General features: G+C 39.0%; 1 protein-coding gene across 7 annotated transcripts in view; it reads right to left on the minus strand.

Moving 5' to 3' along the window:
* UBP1 (upstream binding protein 1) overlaps positions 1 to 22,945 on the minus strand; it is a 50,386-nt gene extending 27,441 nt beyond the window's left edge. For 4 of the 7 annotated variants that reach the window (XR_001598603.2, XM_016158793.2, XM_016158791.2 and 1 more), the window contains exons 1-2: positions 22,288 to 22,845; positions 8,351 to 8,502 (exon numbers count right to left, since the gene is read on the minus strand). Coding sequence is in view for 5 of the 7 variants with exons in the window: in XM_016158793.2 (XP_016014279.1) it covers positions 8,351 to 8,502; positions 22,288 to 22,400 (265 nt within the window). In the remaining 2 variants the exon portion in view is untranslated. The other 3 variants (XR_004950313.1, XM_016158790.2, XM_036218554.1) reach the window with 2 other exon arrangements.
* Positions 22,946 to 26,278: the final 3,333 nt, after the last annotated feature.

The raw sequence follows: 26,278 nt of genomic DNA on the forward strand, positions 1-26,278 counted from the left end.
CTATTAATGGAAGTACAAAATTCACATAAATAGCAATATTCTGAGTTACCAGTCCTATTTTCAGCTTTATCTTCTGAATTTATCTTTTATGTTTTGATTTTTTAAATCCTTTTTTAGCTTAGAAATGCAAAAGCACTGACCGAGTTGAAAAGTAAAACTGTTGTGAGTTCATGTCGCCACCCACCTTCAAATACAGATTGTAGGTCTAGCTTCCCCAAAAGAACCCCAGATAGCATGAAGCCCAAGATGCGGCAGGCCTGACTTGGCTAAGTTGAAAGCATGTATTTCTAAGGTCCTAATATAGAACTTTAAAACAAGAACCAAAGCTAACCTCCAGGACATCTACGGTGTAAAATGAAATTAACAAGTGACAGACATGTGCCACGTGATGACATTTCATCAATGACAAACTGCATATATAATAGTGGTCCCATAAGATTATAAAGGAGCTGAAAAATTCCTAATCACCCAGTGGCACTGTAGCCATCACAATGTCCTAGCGCAATGCATTAATATCCTAGACCTTCATGTTTACTTACCACTCACTAACCCAGAGCAACTTTTCTAGTCCTGCAAGCCCCATTCGTGGTTAAGTTCCCTATATCCTATACAAGTGTACCATTTTTAGATACACAAATACTTACCATTGTGTTACAGCTGCCTACCGTATTCAGTACAGTAATATGCTGTACTGGCTTATAGCACAGAGCAATAGGCTATGCCATATAGCCTGGGTGTGTAGTAGGCTAGACCGTCCAGGTTTGTGTAAGTGCACTCTGTGGTGTTTGCATGACAATAAAATCACCTAACAATACATTTCTCAGAACGTATCCCCTTCATTAAGTGACACATGACTGTATTTTTTAAAATCCAACAGGCACACTATTTCCTAGGGCCTAAAACTTATTTGCAAAGTAGCTAATATTGGTTATTAGAGGATTCTCCAAGTAGAATATGGCTTCCAAATGAGCAGGTATTTCTGAGCCAACAGCAGCAATGAACCGATCTGGAATAAACCCAGGGGTTGAGATCAGAAAGCTCACTCATTATGAGTGTGAAAGCACCAACACTCAGCTGGCGTTATAAAAGAAGGGCCAGCCTCCAGCTAAATCCCTGCTCAAAGTGAGTCAGCTGTGTTCACACCACCCTCTTGTGGTTCCATGTTGGGACTACAGTTTTTCACTCCACGAATTCAGAGACTTGACTCTTCTTGTTTGTTACCTAAGAGTAAGAGGACAGCTGCTCAGGTGTAACCAGGGAAACAAAAATATGTTTTTTATAAACTCTGTACTTCTGTTGTTCAAAACAGTATTAAAACTGACACTCTAAGGTATCAATACAATTTGGCAAACTTGTTCCAATTTCTACCTGACTGATGAAGTTAAGACTACATAATGTTACACAATGGCAAATATTCTTCAGCAATAGCTGCCCAAGAGGCAGAAGGTGAGCAATTTGGAAATTCCTTTAAGAGGAGGCTATTGGCATTAACCAATCTGTGACCAAAAAATGGTGCCAACCCTCCTCCGAGAAAAACCTGTCTATAAAAGGTCATAGTGAGGGGAAGTGCACATATTTGCCTGAATTGTCAAAGTAATGAAAAATTAGTACAGGTCCCCAGACGAGTAGCATCAGTATCACCTGGAAATTTGTCAGAAATGAAAATTCTCCAGTCCCACTCCAGACCTACTGAATCAGAAACTCTATATGAGGTCCATCAATTATTTTTGATAAGCCCTCTAGGTGGTCAATCTCAATGCATGCTGAAGTTGGAGAACCAATGTTTTATGTGAAGCCACAAATATCTAACCAGTCACTAGCATTTCCAACAAAAAGTATTCAGGACCTTCTCCTGGGAATAATTTTATACTCAAAAAGCTCTCAGTAAAATGGTAAGAAGTAACCATCTTTTCTCAGTAGCTGAACAAATATTGTAGAACATATTATGATAAATGCTCTTCCCAAGAGAAAAATTGCCTGGTTTGGAAAAGCTGATTATACATTTGCAAAAAGCCACTGTACAATATCCAGGTTATAAGATTTCAAAAATTGTTTTTCTAAATTATTTGTCGATGTTAAAATAAAAAACTAAGTAATCAAAAGCTGTTTAACCAAAGTTCATTTGTCATTCACTTGTTTGACAGGACTGTATATCAGGGGTCCCCAACCCCTGGGCTACAGACCAGCACCAGTCTGTGGCCTAGTAGGAACTGGGCTGTAAGGCAGGGAGTGAGCAGCAGGTGAGTGAGTTTCATCTGTATTTGCAGCCGCTCCCCAGCGCTAGCATCACCAGCTCAGCTCCATCTCAGATTATCAGGCATTAGATTCTCACAGGAGCACTGGTCCCTGGTACCAAAAATGCTGAGGACCACTGCTATCAATCTTGCAAACATCTACAACTCTTGTTCCATTACATACACATACTCCACAAATAGCACTTAAATTCACATGTATTCATTACATGTGTGTATAGTTCATATATTGAAATATATATATACACATACATTTTACACATACACACATGCATGCAAGGGCTTGGGGTTCATTAGATGCCCATTTCAAGACCCAGCTTTGACAGGGTCTTCAGAGATAAGCTAGAAACAGTACTGTAGGATGCAGAGTCTGGTTAAAATCTTGAATGATGGCCACATTATGGAGACAGCTGTGATACTCGTAACAGTGGCTCATCTCGCACCACTTTGGAGATCATTCACCTAATACACGTTTGCCTTGGCTGATGTGTTCGTTTCCTATTACTGCTATAACAAACTTAGTGGCTTGAAATTATATAAATTATACAGTTCTAGAGTTCAGAAGTCCAAAATGGGTCTCACTGGGCTAAGAACAAAAAGGCTGTGCTTCTTCTGGAGGCTCTAGGGGAAAATCTATTTCCTTACTTTTTTCTAACTCTTGAGGCAGCCTACATCCTTTGGCTCATGGCCCCTTCCTCCATCTTCAAAGCCAGCTACACACAGCATCTACAAATCTCTGACTCGATTCCTGCCTTCCTTTCACTTTTATAGAACCTTGTGATTTCACTGTATTCACCTAGATAACCCAGGATCATCTCTCCAACATAGCATCCTTAATCCAATAACACCTGTGAAGTTCTTTTTGCTATATAAGGTAAAATATTCACAGGTCCTGGGGATTAGGACATGGACATCTTTGAGAAAACATTATTCTGCCTACCAGTTGCTAAGCAGTGTAAACATGCTATTTCTACAGTTCAAAACTGACAGCTAAAGGTTTATTTAAAAGATTAGAGTCATACTTTCCAACAAACCTGGCAAACTTCCCGAGTCATTACACAGGTATCTAGCCCCTGGGTTGCGTTCTTACCATTTGTAAAAATTGCTCATCTACCTGCAACAGGAAACTAATGCATCAACCAATGTCAAGTACTTGGTCTTCCAGTACAATCGAAAATCATCACTTAGTTATGAACAGTAATAACGGCAGCAAGGGGTCATGTTGTGCTGGGCCAGCTTATAAGTACATTACATATATTACTCAATTTCATTCTCAACTACCTTCTTACGTGGGGGTATTAAATTAAGGAACTTGCCTGGACTAGCAAATGGCAGAATAAGATCCAAACACAGGCAGCTTGGCTCCAGAGACTGCTGATAACCACTGACTGCTGCCCTCTCTACCTCTCAACACCTCTATATGCAGAAAAGACATAATCAAATCACTGGTCAATTAAAAGGAACCAAAAGGTATCTGAATAATGTGCATATCCAATATGCGGCAGAGGTGCACATATCTTTGGGACTTCTGCTTCATTGGCAACTAAGTATGACAGCTTCTCCCAGGCATCACTTGAGAGATGGAAGTTCTCTTTTAAATTTCATCCTTTACTGACAAGACTCTTATATTCACAAGCACACCTGAGCATATAATTCACTCATTACATGAACAAATAAGCTTACTGGGATAAATTCAATAAAAATAGTAATTATGCAATATTTTTGTTCTACAAGACTGTCATAAACCATGATTAGAATCTTCTCAGATGAGCGGACTTGAAAACTGGGAGCTAGGGGAAGATGACTTTTAATTCTATACCCTTTTATACATTTTGAATTTTGAATCATGCATATAAATCATCTGTTTGAATTGCAGAACTTTAAAATGTGACAATTAACTAAAACCTAGAAAACACTGGAAATATTCTAGCATAGAGACTTATTAAGAAAATGAAATTTGGAATCAGAAAAACTTGAGTTTAAGTCTTTATAAAAAGCATGGTCAATAATCTAAGTAATTGGGAAAAAATTAATCTCTCTAAAGCGTTAGTATCATCATAAAATGGGGATAATTGTGCTTTCATTAACTGTCACCATTATTTCCAAATACAGTGGTGTGTTGCTTACTGAGGGAGGTATGTTCTGAGAAATGCATGCTTAGGCAATTCGCTGGACAAACATCAGAATGAACCTACACAAACCTAGACTGTAAAGCCTACGACATACCAAGACTAAATGATACAGCCTACTGCTCCTAGGCTACAAACCTGTGTAGCATACTAATGTACTGAATACTGCAGGCAACTGTAAGACAATGGTAAGTATTTGTATATCTAAACATAGAAGAGGCACAGTAAAATTATGGTATAAAAGATAAAAAAACGGTACCTGTATAGAGCACTTACCATGAAAGCAGCTTGCAGGACTAGAAACTGCTCTGGGTGAGTCAGTGAGTGGGTGGTGAGTGAATGTGAAGGACTTTACTGTACACGGCCGCAGGCTTTAAAAACCACTGTACATGGAGGCTACACATTTATCAAAAATTTCTTTCTTAAATAACCGACCTGAGCTTACTTCGACTTTTTTACTTTAAAAATGTTTTACTTTTTTCAACTTTTCAACTCTTTTGTTAATAGCATTAAAAATAAAGACACAAAGGGAGGATCTGAGATCTTGTTCCCGGCATCAGTCATCAGTTTGGCTCAAATAAATCCATAAAAATTCTCTACAGGTTAGGATGTTCTTACGTGGGCATTTACTTGGTGGAGTTGGCAAGATTCTGAAGAAGCCCACCGAGGACCACCTGCAGACCTGGACCTGCTGCAGGTCTGAGCGAGGGTCCGATGTGCCCCACTGGCTCCCTGCTTCACATCGGATGAACTTGGGTGAGTGTCTTTTCCAGGCTTGTTTTAAGCAGCAGGCCATGACATTATTTAAGCGGTTCTTAGAAAATTTTCGTGGTGGATAAGGGTTGAGACAACCCAGGGAAAAGGAAAAAAATGGGTTGCTGCTTTTAATTTTGGCTTTTTAACAGGACTGATTACTGAGAGTGAACAAAACCTTTCCAGGTTAAATGAGACTGAACTCTCTGTAGCTCTGAAATGTGCCTTCCCAACCCAAATGGTCAATGGGGTGATGGCAGTTGTTCAGATCCCAGAATACGGAGCAGTGGTTGGGTGCTGGGGGTTGTCCAGTATGGTAGCACAGCCGGTTCCAGAGAAACTGGTGGGAACCGCTGGGCAAAGGGCAGGGCACACTGCAATGGGTTCACCCTGAGAGAGGGGACCATGCCCTGGAAAATGTCAAGATTCTGGCGGTGTCCGGTAGGCTCTCGCTGGCCTGTGCTCAGGAAGTTTCAGGTGACTAAGATTCTTTGTGGGGTTGCCACATAAGCAGTTCTATATGGACAGTCACTGCATTGGCTCATCTAAGGCTGGTTTTCCCTATAAGTTTGTAAAGATTCTCAGATCTCAAAATTAACCTGGGAAATTGTGCTTCCCAGGCCAACCATGACAACTATAGTCTCTCATTAACACTCATGCAGGATGGTGGCCAAGATGAGGGTCCTTTGATACTTTTAAAATTCTGCATGCACAATTAGAAAAGGCCATTCATAAAATTAGAAGTGGACATTCTAAAATTCTCAGAAATATAAAAATTAACCTAAGTGTTTTTCAAGTTCATGTGTCTAAGATTATTAATCTTTAGTAAATAAAATCTAGCTTATGTTTGTTGACTTAAAAAAAGGCACACACGAGACCGGGTGAGGATCATCAACATCACTTCTCACCACCCATGTCTCTGTCTGTTCTATCAGTTTAAAAAAAGTGGGGTGAAAGATACTCCGCAGCATCTCGATCAAGTCCAAATCTGCCTGGATCTAGAGAGCTATAGAGCCTCTCCTTATAAAAACATACAGTTATTAAAAAACTGAAAACAATTTTAGGGAATTCATAAAAAATCTTGGATTCAGAACCTAGGAGACAAGTCTGTGTAAGAACTATACACACTGTAATACGTACATTTGACACTCATGTAAGCATTATATTAAAGGTATTATAGTCTCATTTTGAAAGCTATATAAAACTAGAATTCCTTTATGAGTACTCAAATGTATTTTTACTGATTACTAAAATGTATGTTTTTAAAAACGTCTACGTATGCAGTTCACTTACCCATTGTTTTTCTTAAAAGACTGGGAGAAATTAAGATATAAATTAACACAATTCCCCAACCAAGAAAGCACTTATCATTAAAACTGCAGTGAGCAGAGTCAAGTGCCAAGAAAATCACCTGCGTTTATTATATTAGTAACAGTTAAGCTAGAGTATTACCTGAAAGGGGGACACAAAGAAGCCTGCTGGGGTGCCGGAAATATTAGACATAGGTAGTAGTTTCAAGGGAAAAATGTCACTGAGTTGTACACTTAACACTTATGCACACTACTGTATATACTTCAATAATTTTTTTAAATCTAAACTTGACCAAAGTGACACTGAGCAAGTTAATCAACTGCTCTAAGCTTCAATTTTTAAATGTGTAAAATGGATTAATAAAACTTTTCCAGGGATTATTGTGGGAACTAGATAACAGATGTAAGGTATTTAGTACAATGCTTCATACACAATAAACACTCAGTGAATGTCAGTCTAATAAATCATCACTACAGATGGTGGATTGCAACTTTTATCAATATAAACTTTATCTGGCTTAACAATAATAGTGATAAATTATGGATATTTCCCCCAAGCCAATGGACACATCCATCAAGTCCCTTTAAACAGGTGTGTGTGTGTGTACACACTCATTCATCCCATGGTATGCAGACAACAGAACTTAATGATCCATTCCCCAAGGAAAATTCAGGTTACTTCCTTTTTTGTCATTGGAAATAAAGCTACAGTGAATATCTGTGCCCCTACATTGTTTCTTGTCTACAACAGATTACCAAAAAAACTCTTAAGGTTCTTTCAAATATGAAACGTAAGTTTCAAATAACTAAATGACTACCAAAATACTAAATCAACATGAATAACAAAATTAGGGTATTGCCACAAGTATCACAGATAGAATTACCTTAAGTAAAACTTCCTAGATTCTAACCATATATATGAAAAGTTAGAATTAAACTATTCATTCACATTTCTGAATGTTAATCCCAAGTCTAAAATCTGTAGTTCTTTCTAAAAGTTAAAGATTCTAGCTAATGAAAAAGAAATCACAATTGACTCTTAAGTGAATACATGTTAATTCTAATTTTTTTTTTTGATATATAATAAACACACAAAGAAATACACCTAAATGTCAATTAGTTATCTTGGTGAGATGCAACTGCAAAATTTTCAGCTTCATCCCTTAACATATTTCTCAATTTTTCTATAGTGAGTACTATTTTTACAACAGAATGTTCAAGTTTCTTAAAAAAAAAAAAAAGAAAAAGAAAAAGAAAAAAAGAATTCCATATAGTTTCAGCGTAAGTATCCAAAAAATTAATTCCTGCATAACAGTTCTTTTGTTTACACTGGTAAGTCACATTGGCCTGTGCTCAAACTGCTAAGATTCTACCCCTAACATCTCTATTTTCCATTCTGCCCACTCTTACTTTCCTATTACCAAAATATAATATTCTCATGAAGTGTAGACAAGATATGGGTAAACAAAATTTGACATGATTTATTTTAGCCACAGCCTCCATCTTGGTACAGCTTATGTCTATTTTCAGCACAAACCTGCTTCACGCCTGAGACCCAGGTTCCTTGCTAGCTGGACTTCTGATTAATTCTCAAGTTCCATATTGAAACTACTGTTCCTAAAAATAACTGACATCCTTTCCTACTTGCTCCTCCTTTGGATTTGGTCTGAAAAACCCTGTAATAAATCTCTTGTTCCATAGATCCTCTTTTTGTAAATTAGTTTCCACAAACTATTACTTTGCTGGCTCACGGTAAAGTTCCTAAAATTTTTGTTACCGAAATTTATAAAACTTAAAAAAAGAATCTAATTTGAAATGACTGCCAGTAATCTAGACTATAATACAAAAACATGCATTTAGGACTTTTGTGAAGTCTTTCCTTAAAATATGACAGAGCCATACTAACCTTGGTTCAGGTAAGTGAGCGTTTCATCATGCAGTTTTACTGCTGGGGACGTTGCAGCACACATCACATACTGAAAGGGCGGGTGTTTAGTTTCGTCATCCAATGGAAGGCTGGAATCTTCCTGCTTGAAAATGGGTAATGCCAAGACATCACTGAAAAGTGGAAAAAAATCAACATTGACCTTACTTTGGGTTTAAAATATTTAAAAGCATATAAAAACGTTTAGGGGTAGTTTCTTTTAAATTTAATATCGGAAATCATACATAGAATAAAAGAACTGTTAATGCTAATTTGGCTCCCCTAGAAGATAATAATTCATATCTAGTGTGGGTGGGGGAGGACAGAGACAGTTATGATTAGGCAGATAAAATAAGTAATAGCTATTAAAGTCATGCTGCTGATAAAGTAAGCAATCAGACCAACAATATATACACTTAAAAAAAATCTACATCAAAAAATGTTTTAAAAACTTTAAACTTTGCATTGTTTCTATGAAAAAAGAGCAAGTCAAGAGTGTGTGGCTACTTGTTTTGAAAGGCAGGAAACATTGCTGCCAAAGGTAGGACACAGTGGTACCATGAAATTGCAAGCATTTGATTAAAATGGAACTTTACATTTCCTGCTAGCTCTGGCAAGTGCTGAGGGCATAAAGCTTCATGTTTAGTCTAAAACAATGGCTTCTTCTAAAAAGCAAACAGTAGCAGTAGAAACAGCTTTTTTTTTTCCTCCCAAGAATAACCTGAGGCACTGACTGACTGGGAAGGAAACCGAGGGGTCTTCTGGGACACCGTCTATATTTTTCATTAACCTGGGAGGTTAAACACACATGGATATATGTAGACTGCCTTTTTTTAAACAGCTGATATAATTTACATACTATAAAATTCACCCTTTTAGAGTGTATAATTCAATGGTTTTTAGTATATTCATCAAGTTGTGCAGTCATCACCACTACCTAATTTCAGAACATTTTCACAACCTCAGAGAGAAATCTTGTACCCATCAGCAGTCACTCCCTATTCCCATCCCCTTAACCTACACTCCAGCCTCTGGCAACCACCCATCTACTTTGTCTCCAGAGTTTTGCCTATTCTGCACACTGAATGCAAATAGAACCATGTGATCTTTTGTAACTTGCTTCTTAGTATGTTTTCAAGGTCCACCTATGTTGTAGCATGTTATCAGTATTTTATCCTTTTTATGGCTGAATGATATTCCATTGTATGGATATATCACCTCCTGCTTATACATTCATTAGACGATGGACTTTCAGGTTGCTTCCACTTTTTGCTATTATTACCTGCATGTGTTTTTGTGCAGGCACGTTTAATTCCCTTGAGTATATGCCTGGATATGGTAACCATGTTTAACTTTTTCAGCAAGTGCCAAACTGTTTTTCCAAAGTGGCTGTACCATTTTACGATCTCACCATTAATGTGTGACGGGTGGGTATTTGTTTTTAAGATAATTCACTGAGCTGTATATTTATACTTTGATAATTTTTCTATGTTCATTACTCAATAAAAAATAAAATAACAAAATATCCAAATAAGTAATTACTATATCAACACCATTATCAAAGGCTTATTTCTTATTGTTTTCTCCAAGCTGTAGACTAACTCAAGATATCTGGTTAGCCCATTTTAATTAAATTCAATTTAAAAACAAAATGTGGAAATAATGAAATGGGTAGAAAACTTTGCATTTCCTCCTCCTTGCATACATTCCTATTATTGATTATTCAAAGACCAAATTACCACTAATTTTCTTTTTGATTTATACTCAGGAAACTGTCAAAACATTCCTCAGCACACAAGTAAAACTGAACACAGTCCGCGATGGTCCCCAGCCCTCCTCCTCTACAGTTCTTCTCACACTGTAAGTGGGTTTTTGTCCCACTTAAATGGAACAGATATAAAAACCTTAGGGCAGATATTATCTTTTCAGGAGACTTATAAACGGTACTTTAAGACTCGAAGCAGCTATCTTTATGAAAAACAACCATAATAGTCGAAATGGCTCCACAGATGAAAAATATATATATTCTTATATCATATATAAAAAAGCATTTAAAGCACTCTCGGTGAGAAAGAAAGAAAACAAGAATGAGAGAGCTATGACTCAAAAGATCCCAATGCTAACTGAGTTGATCATTAACTACATGTCCTCGACATAAGACATAAGACTGCATAAGAATGGCCATTTATAAACTGTTACATATGGTAAATAAAACTGTATTTGCTTAGGATCCTAGAAGGTAACTTGGGTTATTCACTTGGGTTACCCAGGAAGTACTATGCTCATGATGGGCGCTATATAATTCCTGAATAAGCTTAACATATAAAGATGTAAAGATCATTTGCTATTGAAATCCCAATTAACTTTTTACTTAGTTAGGAAGTTAATGTATTCCAATCAACACACGGCCTGAGTGATTCTCCTCAGTCCAGGCAGACCAGTTCATTCCCCTGGACTATCGGGTCACTTTCAAGCAGGGTCCTCACAGGGCCCTACTCGATCTGCTCCTTCCCTCGTCCGCTCACCCCACTCCCACCATCCCGGCCCCGTTGGCCTCCTCCAGGCTTTTTTTAGGACCTTTGCACTGGCTCCACTCTTCTGCTGATGTCCTAGTGGCTTGTTTCATTCAAATGTCACCTTCTCAATGACAACGTGACAACTGCAGTCCTCCCATCTGTACTCCCAAGTCCCCTTTTCCTGCTCTATTTATCCAGGAAGTTTGCCACTTCCCAACAGTATACATGACTTAAGTTTGTATTCCCTACAGGTATATAGCCACCCACTCTCCAAATTTGTTTCTCTTTCCTGACCTACCCCCAGCATCTAGCACAAAGGAGCTCAAATATCTGCTGAATCAATGAACCAACTGCAGCATTAATAATCAGTCAATTATTACCAACATGGAAAATGAAGTCTCCAGATGATTTAAGACTATCATTTCTACTAGGCTGAACTATGAGAAAGTTTTAATACTTACTCATTTTTGTAATCCCATATCCCAGACAGGTAGGGCTCCCAGGAATCTGACAAGCAGATGAAAAGCCTCAAGGCTTCATATTTTTCCAATTTCAAAATGCCAGTACCAAAAAATAACCAGGCACACAAAGACAAACAAGACTCTAGGAGCAAAAATCAACAGTAAACACAATAGAGGGCATATAACCAGCTCCATATTCTGTCTGCTGGTATTCAGCTCTTTTCTGCCTCTGTTTACAGAGAGAGAGAAGCCTGAGAACTACACATACAGGACTTCTTGCCAGCTGGAGTCTGTTAGGTTGCTACAAAGGGAAGCACTGGCGGGGAATTACAAGGGAGTGAGAAGGGCAGAGGTAGGCAACTACACAGACTGCTTGTAATTTCAGGGCACAACAGCCATGCCTCCGGCAAGTGGCCCAGGACCAACCAGGTAACGGGCCCTCCTCCCAAACCCTTCTAGCACCTTTGTAATAAAATAGTTCACTAAATCCTTCTCTGCTTGAAACATCTAAATGGGTTCTGCTTTCCTGACTGGACTGATACCCTCAAAGACTTAAGATGCTAGAATTATTGGGCTCCACACTATAAAATTATGCTCACTGTTAAAATAAATTAAAAGACTTGTAAAGAACAGAAAATTTTAAGGGGCAGCAAGACTGAAAAGATTTCTAGAACTGGAAAATAAAACTGCGGAACTTAAGAACTCAAGTTTAACAGCAGCTCAGACAGAAATGAAGAGTAAATAAGAAAACTGGAATATAGGTTTTAAAAAAAGTTATCCAGAAGACAGAACAGAGACCAAAATGATGGACAGTGCAAAAAAGATGTCAAGAAAGGACAAAAGGAGATTTTACACTGAACTGAAGTACCAGAAGAGGAAAAAAAATGGGGCAGAGGCAATATTTGAGACAAAGGCTAAACAAATTCCACAACTGATGAAATGCACCAATTCACTGATTCAAGAAACCCAAATAACCAAAGCAGGAAAAATAAAAAGAAACCCACACCTAAATACATGAAAAAAAAAAAACCTTATTAGTTAGTACAGTACATGAATGTTAATTTTCTCAGTAAAGTACCTAGTAAGGGAATCAGCTGAAAGGAAGCATGAGGAAGAGGAACCGTGGGTCTGAGAAGTTACTGTCAAGTCCTCGTGCTCAGGACAGGTGGAGAATAGCTGAGGACATTAGTGAAACTACTCAGCAGCCAAAAGGATGCACTTGAGAGCTGAAGTTGTGAACTTAAAAGTGAGACCAAATCAATGCTTTTCTAGAGCCGCATTCAGCTGTTTAGGTAACTTAAAGATGTAAAGAATCAGACTTAATCAGGGTTACAGTTTTACAAAAATAAACAAGGGAGAGGAACAAAGAGGAAGCAAGGGAAACAAAGGTATATGCAAGGAAATAATTACGAATGACCACAGAAATAAACCATCTGGAGAAGAAAAAGGTATTTGAGGGGAGGGGCAGTGAATTGAGAGTAGGATCAGTGAACACAGATCTTAATGGCTTAAATGATGGCACAAGGAGGGGTAATAAAGGTGAGCTGAAAGGGTGGGAGGTGGTAGCTAGCGATCTTGAACTCTGAATTTGGGATTACAGGTGGCTTGCATGATTGGTAATGTCAAGGCCTAATGTACGACCACAGGACTGAGTGGCTCAAGATAATATTATAAGAAAGATAATCAAGGAGCAGAAATGCACACTATTAGAAGGCTCATTTAAATATCTTCTGAAATCACCAAGAATTAAGACATCAGTAGTTTAGATAATGACAGTAGTCAGGACCTAAAATCTTTAAAATGAGGAATTACCCAGAAATCAGTAGATGACTGCAAATAATTGGATGACTGGTGATATACAGTGACATGAAATTCAAAGTTGGGGGGTCTCATGGGGAAAGAGAAAGGGAGCACAAGCGTGAAGACAGCAGTGAGGAAGAAGCAGCTTCCCTCTTCAACCTTCCCATGCAGTGGTAGGACTCTGGAAATAAGCCGCCACCGTCTGAGAAGGCTGTCGGGGAAAGAATACTCACAGGAGAGCCGGGATTCCAAAATAAGAAGCTGCTGAAGAAATCATTAAGAGACAAAGCTGGCTATCTCAGTTTCCCTGGACTGTCTAACAAAGTACCCCGAACTGGGTGGCTTAAAACGAAATTTAGTCTCACAGTTCAGGAAACCTGAAGTCTGAAAAAAGGTGTTGGCAGCGTAGGTTTCTTCTGAGGGCTATCAAGGAAGATTCCAGGCCTCCCTCCCAGATTCTGGTGTTTGAATGCAATCCCTGGTGTCCCCTGGCTTGTAGATGCATCACTCCAGTCACATGACCAGCTTGTTTCACTGTGTCTTCATATAGTCTTGCTTCTGTGCATGTCTGTCCCTATGTCTAAATATTCCCTTTTTATAAGGATACCAGTCATCCTGGATTTGCCTGACGACCTCATTTTAACTTGATTACCTCTGTAAAGACCTTATTTCTAAATAAGGTCACACTGTGAGGTCCTGGGGTGAGGGCTTCAACATGTCTTTTCTGGGGGGTAGGGACCACAATTCAACACTGACCCATTCACAGCTTTGACCCTTTAGGGGATTTTCTGACGGTAGACTGATAATTCCAAAGGGCAAAATGGAAGGATTTCGGTAGTTGGTAAGAAAGGGGAGAGGGCTACAGGGCAGAGGTGGGCAGAGACTCGTGTCGATAGGAGTTCAGAAAAACAGGAGCATCTCGAAATCTGGAACTTCTTGTAGTCCCAACAGACAAGATACCGTAAAAAAGTAAACGTATGTCTAGGAAAGATTGATCAAAAACTGAGAGCACAAATAAGCATGAATAAAAGAGAAGATGTAACTAATGATATAAACACTAAAAAGACAATATTACTAACGACTTATATCAACGTATTTGAAAATATAAGATGAACAATTGCCTAGAAATAACATCGAAACTTTCCTCAAGACATAAAAAGCTTTAAAAAATAATCCTGGAGAGATTGATGCTGTGGTTAAAAATTTTTCCCCAAAGAAAATTCCTAGTCTAGACTGGTCTCACAGTCAAATTATACTCACTTTTCAAAAGCAGCTCTTACACAAACTCTTCAACGGAACAGAAAGAGAGGAAGTACTTCCTAGATCATTTTATGACACTAATGTAATTCTGAAGTCAAAAGTAAGGACAAATAGAACTACAAAAAAAACCGAAAAGCTTATTTCTGTCATAAATATAGATACGAAATGCTAAATCAAGTACAGGTGACCCTTAACAATGAGGGGACTGGGACACAGACCTGCCCCCTGTCCCCAGCTGAAATCTGCAAACCACAGATGGAAAATACTGTTTTTGATCCATTGTTGGTTGAACTGTGGATGTAAAACCTGGGTATTCGTAGCACCAACTATATATTTATTGAAAATTATCTGCACATAAGTGACCCATGCAGACCAAGTCCATGTAGTTCAAGGGTCAACTACATTAACACACCAAATCCAAGAGTATAACAACAAACCATGATCTACTTGGGTATTCCCCGGGACAAGGACAGAATACAGAATCTGGAAACATCACATTTATGGGTACTTGATTTAGAACAGAATGGCATTAGAAAGAGGTGAGAAATAGTCTTTTCAACAAATGATACTAAGGTAAACTGGATATTCATAGAGGAAAAACTGAAACTGGCCTCCTAATTCATACTATCATAAAAAAGAAAAAATAATAAACTCCAGATAGACTGTAAAGCTAGATATAACATGTGACATAATAAAAAGACTGTAAGAATATCTTTATATTCTCAGAGTAGGGAAAGATTAACTATAAATGAAAAAGACTGATTAATTTGACCACAACAAAATCAAGAACTTCTGTTCAAAAGCTACCACAAAGAGAATGGAAAGACAAGTCATGGAACAGAATAAAGTATTTGTGACACATATACACAATCAAAGGCTAGTGTCTGGAAAATATAAAAAACTGCAATAATAAAGAAAATAAGAAAGATAATAGAACTGAATGTAAACAAAGGTGCTGCCTTCAAAACTCGGGAGAGACTTACAAATAAATATATAGCCTTTCATGCATCAACTAGAAAACAAACACCAAAAACTAAAGGGAATGCATTCAACTCAAGAAGGCTGGGCTATGTATAGTGTCAGGCAGGGACTATGGTAACTGGTAAATGTCTAATCATTGTGCTGTACACCTGAAACTAATATACAATTAAAATTAAAAAAGGAAAAAAATGACGTTGGAAAATAACAACAGCAAGCAAGAAAACAAGGACGAAAACAACAAAGATAAAATAGAAAACCCAATAGAGAAGAAAAACAAAACCAAAATCTGGTTTCTTGCAAAATAGTAAAGATATAGACAAACTTAAAATATGTAATGAAAGAAGGAAAAGATACCAGCGGTACATGGAGTGAAAGTGAATAATCACAAATATTAACACTAATATTTAACATCTGAAAACTGAAATAAAAGCGGTTAATTTTCTTTGAAAAAAAAATTACCACAACTAGCTGAGATAAATTCTGAATATTCTTACATCCATTAAATAAATACATGTGCAGTCAAACTTGCTCCTGCAAAAAAATTAAAATCACCAAATCCCGGTTATATCCAAAGTGAGTTTTATAAAGCCTTGAAGAAACAAAATTAAGTCCCATCGCATACAAAAATTGTTAGCTCGTAAAAAGAGAAAGCTATTCTTCTCCCTCGTTCAAAAAAAAAAAGACCAGAGTATAGGAAAATTGAGTACCCATCTCACCTAGGAATGGAGACGACCTCTTTGTGAAACTGGAAGCACTCTCTAAAATCAGTAAGAATAGAGATTCGATCAAGTTCTAGGTGTTTCTAGACAACACTGCAGTGAAGCCCTACTTAACATGATAAGGCAAGAAAATGAAGGGTAAAGATTACACAGGAAGAAACGAATCTACCGTTATTTAAAAAATATTAACTAGGAAATCTGAAATCCTACAATTATTAGAACTATTAAGTTAAGCAAGGTCCTGAAGGGGAAAAAAGCAACATATAACAGGAAAAAATGTGTGTGTGTGTGTAACATTCTCAAGAGATTGTCTTCCCATCCAGAAAGATCATCGTCTACTACCTTGAGAATATCTCAAGGTAAAATCATCTGCAAAGCTTCAGATCCCAGCTCTAACATTTGTTGAGTGACACTATGGCAGGCTACTTAACTTCTCTGATCTCTAAAAATGGGTTTGCTCTTAATTTAGAAAAAAATATTTTAAGTAAACTCTAGGCACACATTAGATCAGAGGGTCTTAAAGTGTGGTCCGTGGAATCCTGGGAAACCTGACATTCTTTCAGAGGGTTCAGGTAGTTGAACCTATTTTCGGAATAATACTAAAACACTATTTGTCCTTTTCACTTTGTTGACATCTGCGCTCATGGCACAAAACCAATGATGGTTCAAACTGCTAGTGCCTTGGCATGAATTAAAGCAGTGGCACTAAACTGTAATAACAGTCACTACATAAAAATTAATTTTATTATATATTGGTCCTTGGGTAGGTATGTATGTCACACACCTAAGGCAATGGTTGTCTGAAGGAAGAGATTTTATGTAACTGTGATCTGTGAGCTGATCTAGCAGTTTCTCACAGAATATCATTTTTACTTGAAAGAAACGAACAAACTGTAATTATTCAGATCTGAGTATCTGAGAGAAATTTCCTCGAAAATAAAGTTAGCCCAGCACTTACCACTGTAATAGTATTTGCTGTTAATAATTAAAAACTGAACCCTCCCCCACGTGTTTTCTCTTATAAGATGATGGCAATATTAAGGAATACAACTTTTTGATAATGGCGATATTAAGGAATGTAATTTTTTGATATTGCATAATGAAATGTGTCAACATCTAGAAGATCTGCATAACTTAGGAAACCACTGTTTTCCGAAGGAATACACACATATTCCAAAATTATGCAAGGTAAGAAATCCAATCAAAGTACAAGATAGACCAACTGATTCTAATGTAACAGTACAAAGAACACATCAATATAGTTTCAGACATCACCTTGCAACTTTAGGAAACTACCACTTGTCAAGTGCTGGCATAGTATCAAAGAAGAATATCCAAATTTTAAAGGACTATTAAAATAATCTTCCTTTTTCCAACCACATATCTACAAGAAGCTGAATTTTCTTCACATACGTGAACTGAAACAATATATAGTAGAAAAGAGAATTCACTTGGTTTTCTAAGCCAGACATTAAAAAAGATTTGCAAAAAGCATAAGACAATGCACTCTTCTCACTAACTTTTATCCTAGAAAAGTTATAATGGAAAATATTTATGAAAATATATAAAGGCTTGTAATTAAATAAATTAGTTTTAAATTTCCTGATTATGAACATATTACAAAATACACAGATAGATTGAGACCAAGTAATCCATAAATGAATGACACCAACAGAGGTCCTACTATACTCATGTCATTATGCTAAAATGACAGAGACCCTTGAAAGCTAAATGGTAGTCACAGGTATATTCTATTCTATCTTTGCTTCCAAAAAATTTTACATGTCTAAAAACCACAACTGAGACCACTAAATATCAAGATTGTTAAAGTCATAAAAGAGAAGGAAAGACATTGGTGAAAAAACTGAAATGCAAATAAATTTTGTCCTGTATATAACAGTACTGTGCCAAGGCAGCTTTGAAAATTGTACTCTGGTTATGGAAGTAGGAGGAACTGGGTGAAAGGTTGTCAACCTGCCAGACTTCCTCTGTAACTTGTAAACCTAAAATTATTTAAAATAAACAATTCAACTACCAATGCATAAATTAACAAAAACTAGGTTTGTTCATAACAAGACATCAATTTCACAATCTCCAAAAAAACCTGGAAAGTTTAGAAAAAAGACTCTACCACCAAAGTTCAACACAGAACCATTTCATATCCACCTATTAGACACATCCCAAAGCAAGCAAAATAATGATTACAGAGCTTCTTTTAAATTCTATCACAGAACCTAAACCAAAGATGAGGCATCAGATGGTATTTCCACAAATCGCAAATGTTTAAGTGTGTCCTGGCAAATTGACAGGTGTCACTGTGATGAAACATATCAAGTTTATGAGACCATAATCAAAAAACTGTTAAGTTTCAAACAGCCATGACTGAAGGATATAAACTGTATTGAATCTTACTTTTTAGTGGAAGGGGACACTCTAATTTTAAAAATTGAACACAATAAAATCTATGGGCAAACAATAGAATGTAAGTATATTAGTTGCTAGAGGTCTTATTCTATATAAAGTTACTTCTTGAATATAAATCTCAATACTCAGCAAATCTTTTTCCAAAGTAATCAAAGCCTATTATTAGAGTTTGTCCTTTAGAGCCGGGGTAGGCAAATCCAAGGGCCAAATCCAACCAGCCTGTTTTTGTATAGCATAATCTAAGAATAATTTTTACATTTTTTAAAGGGTTGTAAACAAAAAATGCGACAGATCCTTGGGCCTGCAAAGCCTTAAATATTTACTGTCTTTTTTACAGAAAAAGGTTTGCCAATCCCTGCTTTAAGGTAATATATATTTAAAAATCAACGTGAACACTATAATCTGAAATATGATTTTTAATCTGCAAGTTATTAAATTCTTCCCTGTCATTCAGCCAAGATTAAATCCAGAAAGCTTTTAAACTTTCAAATCAGAAGTTTTATAGAAATCACTGCCAATTCTAGAAGTAGTTTCAGGTAACACTATAATAAATTTTACAAATTTTACTCTTCCTAAAATTTTTCTACACTTCTAAGACTTGTCACCTACTCAAGGATATTGTTTTAACATGAGACCAAAAGAAAATCATCTGCTATTAATAGCTACATAGAAAGCCATATCCTTAATAATCTTTTACTAACTTAACATTGATCAAAGTTGAAATTTTGCCATTATTTCACGAGGTCTCTAAACGGACATTTTAACCTATTAGTCCATATAGGAAATTTGTCCTCACCTCAAAGCAGTTTTGATTTAGCAAATTATCTATAAACTATTGGTGATCCTCCCACTTCAGAATATGCAAAGTATAACTTTTGTTTCAAAACAGATTTATACCATAGTGAAGCTTAACAGGGCTCAGACCAATGAATATCCCTTGTTAGGTAATAATACCAAAGTTTTTACGTGGAATCTAAAGAAGTTGCATTACTTTTTAAGAACTCAAGATTATAAATTTCATGTGAACAGTAAGATGGAAAGAAAATTACCAGGTGGCCCAAAAGATCCTCTCAGTTTTAATGAGTTTTACTTTTAAAAGTTATTTAGTCATCTACTCATTACTTCACAAAACACGAATGACCCAGATTTCAAGTTACAAAGGGTTTCAGCCTTCATTCATTGAGTGGAGAACTCAGCCCTCACTTGGAATGGTAGTGCCACTGACAGACCACTTGGGCCAATCACTAACATCTATGAGCTTAAGTTTACCTGCTCATAAGGAAAGGACTGGTCTATTAGTTTTCTAAGGTCTCTTCATCCATCTCTAGAATCCTGATATTGTAACTACGATTTAAAAATATATTTATGCTCCGCCATGTAGAATCTGCAGCAGCTGCTACCTCATACAAATGTGGTACAACAGTACACACCGAAGAAGACACACACACACACACACAATGAGAACCTAAGCAAAAAAAAGAGGGAAAGAAAGGTACTATCAAAACTCAGCCTCCACATACCCCAATACTATCAAATTATATTTAATGCAAACGTATTTTTAAGTCAGATTCTTTGAAACTAGCCACCCAAAGAGGTGAAGAAAGCATTTCCTAATAAAAATCCATTATTTTAAACCATCCAAAAGCAAACTCTAAGCACACGTCACTTTGAAAGAAAAATGCAAAATGGCCTACAAAGTAAATTTTTATCAAGAAGTCACTTTTCAAGTAATTTCAAGTTTAGCACCTCGTTTACTTCTTGAACTTGAGAGAACAAATAAGAGAAAAACAGGCTTCAGTAGACTTACTTCCCGTTAGATACCAGCCCTCCCAGAGCTTCACGTCCAGGTGGGGCAGAGGCAAGCGCAATCAAAGGCCAGCAACAGCCTTCACTCCTCAGACTTTTGCCTTATAAAATCAATTTTCGAATTTCCTGAATTTGAATTCCAAATAAAGGGTGTTGAATTTGCAAGAGGCTGGTACTCTCATGGGTTCCTCTTAGTTTTTCATGAACAAATGTTGAGGAGCAAACTCATACCAAAAATATATTTAAAAAATAACAAAAATGACATTTGCCTTAAAGATACTTGGAAATTTAGATTAAGTGACACGTACTTTATAACCAAAAATAATCAATAAAAAATGTTTCCCCATGGAAAGTGGTGTAAAAGACAAAGAATTATAAATGTCAGACATTAAGAAGAAAGGTTTCATACCAAGATTTTCTTTTCAGAAAATAAACCGTAAACAAAAATAAATTCATTAGCTGACGAAATCACTAAAACAAAACTAGAAAAAAACCCTAAAAGCTCAAAATAACCCTCAACAAGCAAAGTTCTCAGCAGCAAGCTTTCATTTTGACATAATTGTGAAATGAGAAGCAACTCAACTGAAGAGACACCCTGAATTTGTTTCACGTGTCCTTTAATTTAAAGTCCACGGTCTCAAGGAATTGCAATGGCCCTCGAGGCCCACCTTTTCACAAGGAAATCACCGCCCCTAGTATTCCCACCTGGGTTAACCCGTAAGACTTTTGGTAGCTCAATTTCCTCAACAACTGAGACAGTTGTCTCAGAAAATAAGGCACCTCATCCAGAACCCTAAAGCTGCACAATTGCAGAGAAAGAAGTGCCAAGTTCAGGGAGACCAGCACAGCCAGAATCAGGGTCAGAGACTGGTTGGTGGGCGAAGGAGTTCCCTCAAGCACTTCCTCACCCTAAGAAACACCTTCACCTGTGTGGGAGTTCTTTAGCGCCCAGAGCTTCCCCATAAGATTTAAAAGGTGACTACTTCAGGGAGAGCCTTAAACATCCCGACTCAGACGTCTTTCTTTTTCATGACATTTATGCCCCGTCCTCCCCCCAGAGCTGAAAGATCCTGGAAAACTGGACTGCAGTTCAAAGACGTTAGACATTACCTTAAAAACATATTTGGAAAATCTCACTTAATTCACATTAACGAAAAGCTGCCAAACCATTAAATTTTATATTTTAATCAGGTGAACTTACAGTCAATAAAGCTAAAAAAAAGAGCTGCCAAACTGACAGGAGTTAAAAAACAGTACTCTTCAGGTTAAAGGCCAGATCAGTTTCAAAATGAATAATTTTGATAGACATTAGAGACTAAACATTACTGTTTGTGGTGCAAACATTGCAACTTAAAGCTTTCTTCAAAAGAAAACAGTTTGAGGGTAGCCCCCAAGATGAAAAATTTCACTTTGAGAAAATAAAAACCATCACTAAGTTAACGTGCGTCTCGCCCCTGCGGCTGCTTTCAGATATAATTACTATTGTAATATCGAGTGATTAAAAATTGCAACTAGGAAAGACTACACTGTAGAACAGTGGGAACTAATACTACACCTTGGAGAGTATTTTCCCAGTATAAGTCCTACCATTTCGTACACTGTCTTCAGTTCTAAGTGACTCGTAAATCGCTTCCAAGGATAGGAAGCCTCTTCCCCCAACAACCTAGCCATCCTAACTGCCAGACTGTTTTATAGCAAAAGAAAAAAGAAAAAAAAAAACCGAAGCCCTCAGGCTTGGTTCCCGGCCCAAGCTAGCGGGGTAGCCCTCCTACACCAGCCGCCCGGGCGCGCAGAGGCCTGCGAGGTTCCATGGCTCTGATGGCCACGCGGCAGGGGAAGCCGGGACACCCCTGATCGCAGCCGAGCCTGGCAAAGGCCCAGGGTCACGCAGGCCTTTCCCAAGGGGACCGAGGCTTCTGCCCGCCGCCCGCCCGACCCACGGCACCCCGTACCTCATGCTGTAGGCGCCGGCGCCCAGCTCCTGCCCGATGCCCGAGAGGCTGGCGTCGAAGTCGTGCACCAGCCCGGACTCGATCACCTCGTCCATCTTGAGCACCCAGGCCATCTTGCGGCCTCCGCGAGCCGGGCGAAGGGGCCGGAGCTCCGCGGGAGCGTCCTGGGGGAGGGCGCGGGTGAAGCCTCCGGCGGCGCGGCGAGTGGTCACCAGCGGCAGCCCGGCCGGCGACCGGGACGAGAGCGCCCGCGGCCCCGCGGGCAGGGCACGGCCAGCAGCTGTAGCGGGAGCGGCAGGGCCGCCAGCAGCGCCTCCCTCCCGCGGGCGCCGACCCCGCGCCTCATGCCGCCGCCGCCCACCCCCTTGCGCCCCTAGCGCTGCAGCCGCCGCTGCCCGACCCACCCCGGGACCCCCGGCCGCATCCTCCCCAGGGCTGCGCGGAGGCGGGAGCTCAGCCCGCTCCAACGACCGCGCGGGGGTGAGCCCGCCCGTCCCCCGATCCCCGGCCTAGACCTCCGGCCTTCGACCCGCCCGCCCAGGCTCTGGCGCCCCGCCGCCCCAGCCAACCCCGCCGACGCCGCTCCGCCGGCCTGGACTCTGGCTTCGCTACGGCTCCGGCTCGAGCTCACTCGCCGCTTCCGCCTCCTGCAGCCACGCCCCGGCCCCGCCCCCGAGCTCGTCCCTCGCACGGGACCGCCCCGCAGGGCCCGGCGCTTGGGGCACCCCCCGCGCTTCACCGCGGAGGAACTGGCCCAGCCAGGGAGCGACACCCCGCCCACGCGGCAGCCTCCCAGCTCCTGCAGCCTTGCTGCCTGCCTGCACAGCGACCCAGGAAGAGGCGGTGCCAAAAAAGGCTGCCGGTTTCCGCCCATCCAGAAGCGAGCTGATTGACAGGCTATTTGGACAATAATGGCAAGTGTTTAGTCGAGGCTCCCGTGAGTCTCTGTACTAAACAACCAATGAAAATGTTCTTCCTCTTAGGCGAGCCCCAGGACTGAACTTGCTGCCAAAAGAAAGAGTTCATTGGACCCCACTAGAGGAAGCAGTTCTAAACGCAACTTCCTGTGGTGCTTTACTCCCCTATGGTCTTTGTGAATAGTCTGGATTTTGCCCACCCTACAAGATGAGAGGGCGGTTTGGAGTCTCAGCCAATAGGCTCGCACCCTATCTGGTGACTGAACGGTCCATTGGGCATAAAATCTTAATTGACATGAGTGTAAGCCAATCATCGCTCCCGACAAAGGATTCTGGAAAATCCTTCCACAACTGCTGATTGCTGGGAGCAGTACGGTGTCTTTGAGTTAAAGTATGATTTCAGTCGCAGTAATAGCTGACAATCATGTTCTCTCTCATGGTTCTGAGATTCACTATATGATTTTCACTCAGAGTCTCTCCTATAAGTGCAGTCATATGGTTGAGGCTAAAGTCCCCCTAAGGGCTTCTGTACTGAGGAACACAGTGAAGAAATAAAATGGAGTCACTGTAGTCAATCTGCAAAATTACTAAAATTAAGTAGGCTAAAACATGAGGAAATGATTTTACTCTTGTTTTAACTAGCCTGGGAACTTAGACTTTTGAACTTTACAATCCTGCCTCAATGCCTCCATCAGCCCTCCAGCTAAATCTCTTGATTACCTCCTGAAGAGCTAGGGAAAGAATGTTCTGATATCCAGACCACTTGACATCCATTATCTAGACCACCTGACAGCTCAGGGAGTACGATCCTGAACCAATACAGGGGCTTAGAATGCAGGACTGATTCTTCTCAAGAATCTACTTTTTACTATAAGAACTGGAAGCTTTTCTTCCTTCTTTGGAACATTCTGGATATAGCTTAGTTGTTTTTCTGGTTTGTAAACCTTTGAATAAATCTTTATCACTTATATTTAGCCGAAGCCCCCTGATTCATTTACGATTGGTTAATAGTACATATTTACAGCTTGATATTGGGTGTTGATTGGGACCTCAGTTGGGGCTGCTGGAATGTTAACAAATGGCCTTTCCATTTGGTCTTGACTTCCTCACAGGGTGAGCAGCTGGGTTCCTCAAGCTGATGTCCCAAAAGACAGGAAGTAGAAGCAGCTGGTTTTGTATGACAAAGATTCTTTGCTTGACCAAACTTTAGTTAGGATCCTGAACCTCTTCTAGGCCCATCTGTGTGCTTCCTTATAAAATTTAGATTTAGCAGGAATGCTGCTAAGTCAATTTACCAAGAACTCTCTACCTTGACATCTGATCAGGTTCTTTAGCCTCCACCATCCTTCAGGCGATGTCTGATTACCCTTCAACAAGAATCCTATAAGGTAGGTTTATCCAGAAGCCTCTTACCAACTTGAAACTGACATAGAATCTTTATTTTGCACTGTATTATATTAGCCAAGAAGCCACAGAATCAGATTGATGGGAGGAAAGTTAAAAATTTGGGAAGTTGTGTTTTAAAACTTCCAAAATCTACCCTTGGCCACAAGTGTTTTATATTCTTTCCACATTCGATATACACTCACCTCCCCAGCACCCTGCAAAGTTCTCATTTCATTACAGCATTAAAGTCTACAGTCTTGTGAGGTCCTGGAGCAGATGAGGCTCTTCAAATGCAGTATTTTGGGTGTAACTCCTTAAGTGGTTCCTCTCCATATGAAGATCTGTGAATTAAAGAGGCAAGTGATCTGCTTCAACCTCTACCACATAGCACATGCAACAATGGGAGAGGCACAGGAAACTGTGTCGTTATAAACATTTCCTTTCAAAAAGCGGGGAAATGGAAGGCCTGTAGTAGTCACTAGTCCATAGAAATTCTGAAATTCAGTTGGATAAATGTTGCCAGTTTTGATTAGGACTCTGTCATACTTCCTAGGAGCACTCAGTGGCTCTTGTCCCCATCCACTGGGTTCTTGGTTCCACCCTCTGAGTTATCTTTCCAGTTGCATGAAAAGTAGCCCACGTTTACAGCTAAATAGTTTTCTGCGCTGCTTCCCGTCTATAGTTGTGCAGGGATCTGGAGTCCTCTCTTCGTGTTGTACCATCACGGTCCCTTTCAGTCCAAGCTGATACAACTAACTTTTAAACTTTGTGAGTTTCTTGTGAATTAATTTATAATCTACTCCAATAAGTAAAATTACATCAATACATACCCAGAGAAACAGCTTAGTTGTATTGTTCTGGCTCAGGGTTTCTCATGAGGTTACAGTCAAGAATTCAGCTGGAGCTGCAGTCATCGGAAGGCGTAACTGGAGCAGGAGGATCTACTTCCAAGTTCATGTGTATGACTGTTAGAAGCTTCAGTGTCTCAACATTTGGGACAAAAGGGCTGCTTGAGTGTCCTCAAAACATGGCAACTGGCACCTCCCAGAGTAAATAAACCAAGAGAGAGAAAGTAAGCTGCAGTGCTTTTTATGACTTGGTCTCCAAAGTCACACACCATCCCTTCTGTTCCATATAGCAAAGCTACTCACTCCAGCCTTTATTTAAGAAGAGAATTAATTTCCATCTTTTGAAGGAATAAATGTCAAAGAACTTATGGACATATTTTTAACCAGAACAGCCATATTCATTCTTATCACTTAATGGGTTCTTAAAGGATCAGAAAAAAAAATTAGAGATATAAACATGGAAAGGGGGAGGTTAAAATTATCCCTGTTTATAGATTGTATGCTCATATACCTGGAACTCTGATGGGAAACAAGTAAAAATTTAATAACATGGTGGCATACACCATGGATGTTAATAAATTAATAGCTATATATAAACAAACATTTGAAAATATAGTGGAAGAAAAGGATCAATTTGAAAAGGTAAAATATCTAGAAAATAACCTAATTAAAGAAGTGTAAAGAACTATGAGAGCAAAAATAAACACGAAAATACACTGAACATAAAAAATACTGCATCCAATATTATAATGGTAGTCCTCTTTGAACCAACCAATAAATTTAATGTAAATCCAATAGAAACACTCAGAGAACTTTTTGAATTGGACAAACTGACTCTAA

This window comes from Rousettus aegyptiacus, unplaced genomic scaffold (assembly GCF_014176215.1).
Source record: "Rousettus aegyptiacus isolate mRouAeg1 unplaced genomic scaffold, mRouAeg1.p scaffold_m13_p_4, whole genome shotgun sequence".
NCBI classification, from domain to species: domain Eukaryota; kingdom Metazoa; phylum Chordata; class Mammalia; order Chiroptera; family Pteropodidae; genus Rousettus; species Rousettus aegyptiacus.